At 41.1% G+C, this 11387-nt stretch overlaps 2 protein-coding genes across 3 annotated transcripts; one reads left to right on the top strand and one right to left on the bottom strand.

The window, feature by feature from the left end:
- Window positions 1–2228: 2228 nt before the first annotated feature.
- LOC142760365 (interleukin-17A-like) lies at window positions 2229–4235 on the bottom strand. The gene is made up of 3 exons (XM_075863550.1): window positions 4209–4235; window positions 3253–3485; window positions 2229–2466 (listed from the first exon to the last, which is right to left on the bottom strand). The coding sequence occupies exons 1-3, from the start codon at window positions 4233–4235 to the stop codon at window positions 2229–2231; spliced, it is 498 nt and encodes a 165-aa protein (XP_075719665.1).
- On the top strand, window positions 2756–8897 carry LOC142760625 (interleukin-17F-like). Of its 2 annotated transcripts, XM_075863813.1 has the most exons (4): window positions 2756–3503; window positions 6565–6979; window positions 7680–7906; window positions 8588–8897. In XM_075863813.1, exons 2-4 carry the CDS (start codon window positions 6950–6952, stop codon window positions 8820–8822), a joined length of 492 nt encoding a protein of 163 aa, XP_075719928.1. In that variant the 5' UTR covers window positions 2756–3503; window positions 6565–6949; the 3' UTR covers window positions 8823–8897. The 2 variants fall into 2 exon arrangements, with proteins under 2 accessions (XP_075719928.1, XP_075719927.1); XM_075863812.1 differs by lacking the exon at window positions 2756–3503 and having other exon boundaries at window positions 6233–6979.
- The last annotated feature ends 2490 nt before the right edge of the window (window positions 8898–11387 follow it).

Here is an 11387-nt window from a genome sequence, read left to right as displayed (position 1 = left end):
GATTGTCTATCTTCCTCAGTGTTGCATTCTGCTCCTCCAGATCTCTAATGCAAGATTCCAGGCGACCAACATGCTCACATCTGCCACAGAGGTATTCACCCTGGTACTCCGGCTCCAGTCGTTCATACATATGGCAAACTGTGCACTGAAGAAAACCTCCAATCCTGCTGTCCATTATCCGAGTTACAACAAAACAGTGAACAATTTTCAAAGTAAAAGAAAAGAAGAGAAGAGTACTTACAGGGACTTTAACTCCTTTTTAACTCTGGTTTTATAACTCCACTTATATCACAAGCCACTTAATCCACCAAGCTCAGACAGAGTAAGGAATGGTAAGGTATAGTAAGGTATAGTAAGGTATAGTAAGGTATGGTAGGGTATGTAAGGTATGGTAAGGTATAGTAAGGTGTGGTATGATATAGTAAGGTATAGTAAGGTATGGTAAGGTATGGTAAGGTATAGTAAGGTATGGTAAGGTATAGTAAGGTATGGTAAGGTATAGTAAGGTATGGTATGATATAGTAAGGTATAGTAAGGTATGGTAAGGTATGGTAAGGTATAGTAAGGTATGGTAAGGTATGGTAAGGTATAGTAAGGTATGGTAAGATATGGTAAGGTATTGTAAGGTATGGTAAGGTATGGTAAGGTATGGTAAGATATGGTAAGGTATGGTAAGGTATTGTAAGGTATGGTAAGGTATAGTAAGGTATGGTAAGATATGGTAAGGTATGGTAAGGTATAGTAAGGTATGGTAAGGTATAGTAAGGTATGGTATGATATAGTAAGGTATAGTAAGGTATGGTAAGGTATGGTAAGGTATAGTAAGGTATGGTAAGGTATGGTAAGGTATAGTAAGGTATGGTAAGATATGGTAAGGTATTGTAAGGTATGGTAAGGTATGGTAAGGTATGGTAAGATATGGTAAGGTATGGTAAGGTATTGTAAGGTATGGTAAGGTATAGTAAGGTATGGTAAGATATGGTAAGGTATTGTAAGGTATAGTAAGGTATGGTAAGATATGGTAAGGTATAGTAAGGTATGGTAAGGTTAAGGTATGGTAAGGTATAGTAAGGTATATTAAGGTATGATAATGTATGGTAAGGTTCATTGCATAGAGAGGTTTAGCTTCAACATGTCTGATTACATTTAGGCCCGACTGTGTTCAATTCAGTTTTGTCAATTTGTTTATTAGGTAAATAAGGGGGCAGTTACTTTTGATATGGCTGTTGGTCCCCTGAATAAAAGTTTATTCCCATTCTGTAAAGTGTTGCATATCGCTAGGATATGACATCGCTTTATGATAGGCGGGGTCTGACCTCCGGGACCCCCATTGTTTCTAAAAATAAAGGGGCTGCATTGCCATGTGAATAGACCCTTACTAATAAACAGGAGATTATGTTTACAAAATGTTCTGTAGTTGCCAGGGTGTATATATTTATGTATTTCATAAAGTAGGTAGCAGAGAGAAGAGAGCATGACTGCAGGATCAGACTACACACAGGATCTGTAGTCTGCAACCATGGAAACACATAGGTCTATATGAGAGTTAGATGCGCAAAACGGTTTTTGCACAGTTGCTACAATTTTTATTTGAGATGTATTAGAGCCATAAAAAAAACTTGTTGCAAAAGTATACACACCCTCTTGCAATATTATTACAGTTTCTATAGAGTTTCTGTACATTTGACTATTATATTAAGACATAGGCTGGTAAATATGTAGATTAAATGATTTTAGATAATAAATATAGATAATTATATAAATATGCTAAATATTTCCATAAATAATAATAAATAATAATAAATATAATGAATTATAAACCCCTCCATTATAAAAGAAAACACTTCTCCACACACATCTGTATAACACTATTGCTCTCTGTGTTGCTAGATTTAAATTTATTCTATAAAGATTTTTGTGTTGTTTTTTTCCGGAATAGCTGGAAGTGTTGCCCCTGACAACCAATCAGCTTGCTCTACTTTAGCGGCTCCACTAGGATAGCTGGAATGTAATTGGTTGCTATGGGTAACACTTTCCATTTTCCTTACACTAGTTTGTATAAATAATGCTAATAGGCCTCAAAACCCTGTTACCCATAGCAACCAAACACAATTTAGCTTTTAATTTCTAAATATCACTAGAAAGATGAAACGTGTCCTCTGATTGGTCGCTATGGGTAACAATGTCGCTTCCTCTTGACACATGAGGCTCCGTTACATTGTCGTCTCTTATTTGAGATACTGGATGACGGGGCGGACACAGGTGCAGGCCACGGTGACTAGTTGCTTGTCCAGCTTATAGACAGGGACGCATGCTCTCATCTCACGACGCAGGACCAGGATCTCCTGTCTGATGGGGACGGAGTTCATGCTGAGATCCACATTACCCTGAGAGTCCAAACAGCCGTGGTGGAGACATCTGGCCTCGCTGATGACCGCCGGGGATCTGTTATTGTCCACATTAGGGCTGGTAGAAGGAGATGACCAGAAATTATAGATATAGAGACCACAATAATAAACAAATGGGGCAATGAATCTGTTAGCTGCCCTAGCCTGTCAGCCCACCTGGCAACCAGGGTATATGCCCCTCCAGCCACCCTAACGATGATCCTGCTTAAAGGGGTTATTAAAAAAAACATGGCTGCTCTCCTCCAAAATCAGCGTTACACCAGTCCACAAGTTCTGCTCTATTGAAGTGAATGGGACTGGACTGCAGTACCACACACAACCTGTGAACAGGTGTGGTGCTGTTTTTAGTGGAAAGCAGCCATGTGTTTCTAATACTGGACGACCCTTTTAAGTCTAGCAGTGACTTGCGGCCCATGATGCCCAAGACAAAATGTAGGTGAGAAGGTGGCCAAGGGTATGTCTTAGGTCCTCAAGTCACATAATGAAACCTGAATGTAACCATTTGTTTCCCTCTTTACTGTTGAACTTTCCCCTCCCCCATCTATTCTGCAACTCAATGAGGCATATGGAACAAGATATTATCTGGATCTGACCCGTCCACATCTTATAATATAGTCTAACAAATAAGAATTTAAAAAAACTATAAGACAAAATACAAAATCGGATCAAAATAACAATTTAAAAACTAAATGTGGGTGATTAACTTTGCGGGGAGCAGCCATTTTGTTTTCCAGATGTCCTCAATGGGAGCGGTTGTGGTATATGTCGAATATCAGTGGAAAGTCCCTTTATTTAATATTTTTGAAGCTTTTCCAAATCCTAAGATCACTTTATATATCTTTACCTGTATTCCCATGGAGACATTGAGCGGCTCCTCACGCCGTGTGTCATCTGCTGTGCAGAACTCCTCATGACCTTCATATCAACCTTCACACGTGGGGGAAATGTGGTGTCCAGTGAGAATGGACAATCACCACCGGACCCTGGAGGGACATCCCACCCATCTGTACTCAGTATCTGCTCTTCTCTTCCGTGGACACAAGTGCTGAAGCTCAGAAGAAGCAATGTGGAAAGAACCTGAGAATAATGGATAATGTACGTATTATAGGAGGCCATTATAATAGTATCACCATTATATAATAGTAGAAGAAAGGGTTAAAAATGGACCAATAGGAAGTATCATTTTTACACTATTTAATTATTAATATCTACAGGATCTTTATACTCTTATGGGTACATCACGAACCTTCATGTAAAGTGACCTGATGTAGGAAAACTAACTATTCCCAGCAATGGAGGAGCTCAGCTAAGCTGTTAGGGGAGTGTCTGTCTACAAGCTTGCTGACTGTTTCCAATAACAACAAACAGAATTGTGATGTACAACTTTGCAGCATAATACAAGTTATAACCATAAGTAATACAAAGTATTTATAACATTTTTCAGCTTTTAAAGTGTAAAATGACTCTCAAAAGTGGAAATACCCTGTAAAACCATTACCTTTTAGGTAAACCAAGGAGGATAACAAGGAATCATTGAGATAATTATACATATGGAGTGTAGTTTCACCTTTAAAATCAATTGAATGTAGTCACATAAGTCACAATTTCTGTGGAACATTGGATAAACCTCACTGACCTGTAATATTATAATATATTATATATAACCCCCGGCCTTATGCAGATAAGACATTGGACCAATTACGACAAATTTTCGCCTATAGAATAACAATGTAACATTTAATGATCCCATAATAAACCCAAATCTGGTAAATCCAGCTGAAGAGGAATCAGGGCTCTTACCATTGACGCTCCCCAGTTGGCGGCCATTGTTCTCATAGATTTGCTCTCGTGAGGTTCTGCTGGTGGACTGTGACACTGACTCCAGGACTCATTATATAAGGGACACAGTTGTTCTTGGGTTTTCCTAATACCTCATAACCTAATATTTAGGTTTCAATGGCTCAGCGCATTTTTTATAATATCATTTCAATCTTTAGGAATTTAATAAGAAATATTGGGAGAATTTAAAGGGCAGGATCATTTCTCATTATGGAATCCCTTAATTACTAATTAACTAGAAGAGTGGACACAGTAATAATACTCTGCTGGTTATCTGTATCCGATAGAGATAAGAAGAGTCATAAACCCCAGCGAGAGCTTGTAATAACAATAGGAATGTACAGATACCAGCGGTGGAAGACGTTCTGTCATTCTATAGACTAAATGTGGTATTACACGACCTGATATGGGCCGTGTAATCGAGTGCTGATCTACTAGACGGCTCGTTGATCGATGCTCCTTTGCTCCTTTCACAAGGAGCCATGTTTGGGGTCGAGCGCTCATTACTACAATCGCTCGTCCCCATACATTTCTATCACAGGGAGATCTTCTGTCAACACTGATACAACGATAATACTTTGGCCATTTAAAACGATGCAATCAGCCGATAAACGAGCGTGGCAAATTCATGCGCTGGTAAACGCTCGTTAGCCTGATAAAGGGCCTTCTGAAAGTTTATAATGCTTTTTTTCAACATAAACTCCAGTTCAGTCTTTGGGTTTGCAACCTCTGTGGCCATACAGTGCGCATCACTTGATATTACTAAAGGGCGCAGCGTTGGACTGGGGTTCATTAGTTCCACCAGAGGAGATGATTCTGAGGTCCACCTTCCATCTATACGGAACATGTACATGTCCACTATTACTTGCATCTAATGTTTTTATTATTATTATTATTATTATTGTACACACAGGGCACATCATCATTAAGGACTAATACGTTATTTGTGAGTCATCCCATAAGAAATAAATCCAAGATGCAAGTGATGGCTTCCAAAGTCACCTCAAAATGGGGATGTCTTCTGCTGGACTTTGGTGCCCATTACTGGGTCAGAGCCTGGGCCAACTGGAGGAGTCTCTTGGACTCTGGAAGGGGGCATCAAAGGCCATGATGGAGTGGGCACCCAGGGCCTGTACAGCTGGTCAAAAACATAGTGCCTAAAGCTATGGAAAGGCGGCAGCACAGGAAGCAGATGGATTTTATTTTTAATGATTGGCCAAAATTATTTGTGCACTGTATGGCATGTTTATTGAAGGTTGTTGTAATGTCGGGGTGGTGAGACAGACAGGTGTGCCCTAATCTACCTGCCACTCAGTCCCTGCCTACTTGTACGGCCCGTCCTAGGCGAGGGCGTACAACTCGGCGACGTTCCCTACGCTCAATAAGTGCACGACAGACAAACAGACAAGGGTACACAGAAGCTAAGGGAAATGGGGCAGTTGCCCACGGCAACACCGTGAGCAACAAGAGTAGTTAACGAGCCGAGTCAAACCAGGAGTGTACGAGGTACGAAACGTAGAGCAGGAGCGTAGTCAGTAAAGCCAGGGTCAATTTGAAGCAGAGGTCAATAGCACTAGCAGGAACAGCAGAGCCAGGAAACAAGACAGAATCACAGGCAAAGGAAGAGCAGGAAATGAAGTTATAAATACACCGAGGGCGGGAGCTAGCTCCGTCTGGCCAGGCTGTGATAGGTTCTCCCACTCCTCAGCCTACCAGCCTGAGTGGTAGCAGATCGAGTCACTCTATCAGACTTAGGAGCAGATGCAGACTGATTAACCATGGGCATCGACACAGAAGCTGTGTCTGGCAGATCCTTTACAGTTGTATTATGGGGGCACTATATAGTTCACCAAAGATAGGAGGGGACAAATAGAAGCTACTGCAAGAGCCCAACAGGAAACTTTCGTGACAGAGCCCAAAACGATGTAGTCACATGATCATGTGACCCCGTGGACATGATGTCAGATGGACAACATAGGAGAACTGTTTACTATGGAGGGGTCATTTAGACAGTGACGAGCAGGACCTCGATCTGGATAGTGGATATCACTAGAATATGTCTTTAATGTTGACATGGGACACTTGTCAGCAAGAAGAGTGGTCAGGTCAATTGTCACTACCCATCCCCCACTCCTCGCCAGTTCATAGAAATTGCATTGCTAAATAGAGGGCAACAATGAGCACAGAAGAAAGGGTAATGGGAACATATTCAGATTAGACATTAATATCTACTTAAATGACCTGGTTATGTTTATGTGAGGAAGCATTGATGACAATCATTACCACGCGCTGTTATCTCTATGGTCCATGATCACAGGTGAGAGTCCAGAGAAATTATGGCCCCATTTAGGGAAGTGCTGGAGATCTTACACTGGTTTCTCTCCTAAAATGTGACATAACAAGGTAGAGTTGGACGGTCCCGAGTGACGACCTTCATCCCCCACTAGTCACAGACAACACTGGAACTTTCAGAAACTTTATGGTGAAACTTTGTTTCCTGGGATGGAGACTCAGCCGGGACCAGCAACCGATATAAATAGAGACTGGGCTCCAAGAATTACAGCAGCAGATCTACTGGAATACACCGAGTAACCAGCAGTAGAAGGAGAAGAAAAAGAAGGAGAAGGAGAAGAAGGAGAAGAAGGAGAAGAAGAAGAAGAAGTAGAAGAAGTAGAGGAAGAAGAAGAAGGAGAAGAAGAAGAATGCTCCTCATAAGAACATCACTGATACTTGTGAGTATTATTGTGTCCATATTATATTACTGTATAGAGTAAAGATAATTAGAGTAGAATTCCTATAATCCAGAACACGACAATCAGTCACTTCCAATAGTTTGGCCCTTTTTTATTTAGTAACTTCTCTATATTTTCCCAGTAACCCTGAACATTGGATGAGACAGCAGCTGTTGGGTTCCATGGATCCCAGATTAAAGGAATTTTACTGTAATACTTACACAGAGTTGAGGATATCATTTTCTTGAGTACTTTGTATAAGTGAAAACCTTTAGGATCAGTTTTTCTGCGCGCTAAGAAAGGAGCAGAACATTACCTCATGTAAGGTTATATTATATTTCCTAAAGGGTTTGTCCACGATTAGAAAAATATGGCTGCCTTTTTAAAAAACAGCGCCACATCTCTCCATGGGATGTGTCTGGTATGGCGGCTAAACTCCATTGAAGTGAGCTGCAATACCTGGCACAACCTATGGTTAGGTGTGGTGCAATTTTTTTAAGAAAACGGCGATGTTTTTCTAATCCTGGACGATCTCTTTAAGGAAACAGGTCACATAATAAATACAATTTTCCTTTTATCCTAAAAATAATTGATTCAACCTTGTTTCGGCAAATCAACATCTTGCTCACAAAACAATTAGCTCCTATTTGCCCATTCTGAATGATGGGAGTTTTTCTCCATGTTCTCTTCCATTGCTCAGGTGGCTGCTCTGGTGTCCCTCTGCTCATCAGCCTCTCTACCAGGGGAGTATTTGACCAGAGATGAAGAGCTCCACCTAGAGGCCAGAGACAGATGTCCTGGGAAGAGAAACCGGCGATTGCAGACCACTATGAGCGTGGACATCAGTCTCATTGACACCAGTTACCTGGACAGTTTGGTGGAGATGGAGGACATTCACACCCGCTCTCTATCACCCTGGGACTACAGGTAATGTCACAAGCATTGCCGAATAGTGATATAGTCTTATGTAAACTTCCAGAAGTCTCCTACAGAAGAACTATAGGAAAAAATTTACTTTTATTTTTTTTAATAGCTCGCTTCTTTGCTGCATTATCAGTGCTTGGATTTGCAGGTTCAGTGAGACCAGCTTTTCATAAACTTATTATTATGGTGTCCAGACAATATACAGTCTGTAGTTCCCCTTACTCTGCCTGCAGGATCTCTGTAAATGTTAAAAAACATCCCAGCAGCCACTGCTGAAAACCTGTCTAGTGTAATACAGTAATTAGAAGATGGGGAAGAGGGGGAAGAGGGGGAAGAGGGGGATGCAGCTGAAGTCTCTCAGTGTTTCAGTGAAAGTGGGAGGGATTCTGATGAAGACATTTAATTGGCTCAGAGAATGCATCACAGCTCTGACATCACACCAGGAAGAGTCCGCCCAATCAACAAGCATGGAGAGGGAAAATGAACAGAAACTAGCGGAAGGACGGAAAAATACCCAAAATCTGCTGGACACACACAACGTTTCTAGCTGCTCTACATCTAATACATGTCTACAGCTGCCTAGGGAGGGATTAGGATTTGTATTTCTGTAGTAATAGACGCACTTTACATCTATTATCTTTGCAGCATGAAAATTCACCAAGTATAACATATTTTCTATTTCAGTCTCAGCACAAATCCCAACAGATTCCCATTTGTGATCGCGGAAGCCAATTGTCTCACTTTTTTCTGTGTAGACGCTGACGGCAATCAAAGTCCAGACCTGATCTCCTACCCCATCCAGCAGGAGATGATGGTCCTACGTCGGGAGCAGAAAGGTTGCAGCTTCTTCTATAGACTGGAGACTGAGGTGGTCACACTGGGCTGCACATGTATCAGACCGATCGTCAGTTATTACTGATCATGTGGAAATATTTGGGGATGAATGCCGCTGTCTGACAACTTGTTTTTTTTTTAAATATTTTATATCTAAACAATAAACACAACAAACTAAGCACAATGTCCTGTCTATAGCATTGTCTCCTGTAACATTAAAAATAATTGTGGGGTCCCTCATTGGTGTAAATGAATTGTAGACCTTTAGATAAATGATGGTGGGTTGGTTTGTGGTCAGCCACTTCTCTAGTGTTGGAGAGGTCCATGTTATGGTGGAATATACTGGTGCCATCAGCTGGTACAATGTATAAAACACTAATATTTACAAGATGATGAAAGGGTCAATAGAGCATGATGTACCATTTGGTGCACAAGTAATAGGTAGTTCCATGTTAACATTATGTTTAAAAAAATAACAAAAAATAAAGTCCATATTACGGCTTTGTAGAAGCTCTGAGATGTAGAAAGTCATAATGCAGAGGTTTATGAGGCCGTTCTGTACCTCTGTATAATTCCAATTTAATATGGAGACATATGGAGGTCTTTTCTTCTTCTCTATCCCAATGTTACTAGAGTGAAATGCCTAGATAATGCAGTATCCAATGGGGTAAGGTGTCTAAAGTTCTGTAGTATGGAGTCATAGGGATGTGTGCAAATGCTTCTGGAACTTCATTGCGAAGGCCTTACTGAAATCTACAATTATGTCTGCAGAACTGAACCACTAAACTACCAGGGACTGGGTATTGTATGTATCACTAACCCAGCAATATCCCTCAAAGTACAGGCAAATCAGTGGGCCCTGAATGCTACCATCACCTGGCATTGAAAGAAGGGCCCCAGGAAAAGAGGCCTATGACAACTCTAAAGGATTTACATGGCCAAGACAGGAAACTGATCATAAGACTACAACCTGTTCTACAGCCTGATAAGTCTCAAATTGAGCTTTTTGTACATCAAAAAATTATTTGTTTTGGGCAAACCAATGACTGTATACCAACCGCTTACCATAAAACAAGGTGGTGGCAGCATCATGTTCTCTGTGCCAGGCACTGGAAGACTTGTGAAGGTAGAGGGTGAAATGAGATCAATAGAATTCCGGGAGATTATGGGGGAAACCTGCTACAGTCCACAAGACAACAGCAGCTTGTGGGAAGATTTTTTTTCTAGAAAAGTAATGACTCCAAAGACTGGGAAAAAACCAACAATGTTAATGTCGTGGAGTGGCCAAACCAGATCAGTCCTGTAGAGAATGAACCTGATCACAGCTGAGTACATACATTTCTTCTCCTAATGACAGAGCATGAATGTGTTTTTGGAGAGAAGAACGGGGAAAATTGCAGTTTCCACAGATACCTATAGACCTGTCCACAGTCTCGAGGCTGCGGTTGTGGTCAAAGGTCCATGTACTAAATACTGACTTAAAGAGGTGAATTTTACCTCAATTAGGGTTTGATAATTGTAATTTTTTCCACTGTTATGATTACATTTAGGTCACTCCCAGCCAAAAATAATGACATTTTTAATTATTTACTTTTCAGACATTTATTATTTTCTGTCATAATACATCAATTTCCTCTGATACACTACACAATTAAACATAAAATATTGCAGAGCGGGTGAATAGTTTATAGACACTGCACCACTGATGACCAGAGAATATATATATATATATAGACATGTAACAATATATCTGTACCCCCAATATTACCCAGCATATCACTATTAATATTACACGTGGCAGCGTGTCAGCAATCTGTGACTGTTCTAACTCCTGGGGCTTTACTTTATCTTCATGGCTCTTGTTATTCATGCCTCACATATGTTAATATAGGATTTATAGAGGATTTAAAGGGGTTATCCGGGGACCAAAAATTGCTTTGCATTCATATTTTTATGTAAAAAGAAGTCACTTACTAATATATTTTAATTAAACAGTTGGTACTCTATGGTGCCGTTCAAACCCGGTGAACTGTTCCTGGAAGTCCTGCAGCATTTCTAATATTGATGACGCGCTGACACGGCCCCACGCGACTGAGGGCTTGCTTCCTGTGCTGTTCGTGTCGGCGTGTTATCAATGGCATGACCGTAAGGGGCTGTCACACTGCCTATTGCTGGAGTCCCCGAGCAAAGCATCAGCTAGCGCTTTGCTTGGGACTCCAGAACTGCTCCCGACATTTGGTCAGTGAATTTAGGGGTTTCCTATCGCTGGAGTTCCCGAGCAGAGAATCAGCAGATGCGCTGCCTGCGGACTCCAGCGATAGGAAACCCCTGAATTCACTGAGCAAATGTCGGGAGCAGTTCTGGAGTCCCAAGCAAAGCGCTCGCTGATGCTTTGCTCGGGGACTCCAGCAATAGGCAGTGTGACAGCCCCCTGCAGTCATGCCATTGATAACACGCCGACACGAACAGCACAGGAAACAAGCCCTCAGTCACGTGGGGCCGTGTCAGCGCGTCATCAATATTAGAAAACCTCAAGGACTTCCAGGAACAGTTCACCGGGTTTGAACGTCATGATTTAAATTTTTTTTTTTATAAAAGTATATTAGTAAGTGACTTTTTTTTACATAAATATATGAATGCAAAGCAATTT

The sequence above is a fragment of the Rhinoderma darwinii genome, chromosome 4 (assembly GCF_050947455.1).
Source record: "Rhinoderma darwinii isolate aRhiDar2 chromosome 4, aRhiDar2.hap1, whole genome shotgun sequence".
Lineage (NCBI taxonomy): Eukaryota > Metazoa > Chordata > Amphibia > Anura > Rhinodermatidae > Rhinoderma > Rhinoderma darwinii.
This window is presented reverse-complemented; position numbering and strand designations above follow the sequence as displayed.

Excerpts from the sequence above, each read along its gene's own strand:
- LOC142760365 (XM_075863550.1), bottom strand. The coding sequence starts at position 4,235 with ATGGCCGCCAACTGGGGAGCGTCAATG. Across the intron at positions 3,486-4,208 it reads CCAACTGGGGAGCGTCAATG|GTTCTTTCCACATTGCTTCT; the intron begins GTAAGAGCCCTG and ends CATTATTCTCAG. Across the intron at positions 2,467-3,252 it reads ATGTCTCCATGGGAATACAG|CCCTAATGTGGACAATAACA; the intron begins GTAAAGATATAT and ends TCCTTCTACCAG.
- LOC142760625 (XM_075863813.1), top strand. The coding sequence starts at position 6,950 with ATGCTCCTCATAAGAACATCACTGATACTT. Across the intron at positions 6,980-7,679 it reads TAAGAACATCACTGATACTT|GTGGCTGCTCTGGTGTCCCT; the intron begins GTGAGTATTATT and ends TCCATTGCTCAG. Across the intron at positions 7,907-8,587 it reads CTATCACCCTGGGACTACAG|TCTCAGCACAAATCCCAACA; the intron begins GTAATGTCACAA and ends TTTCTATTTCAG.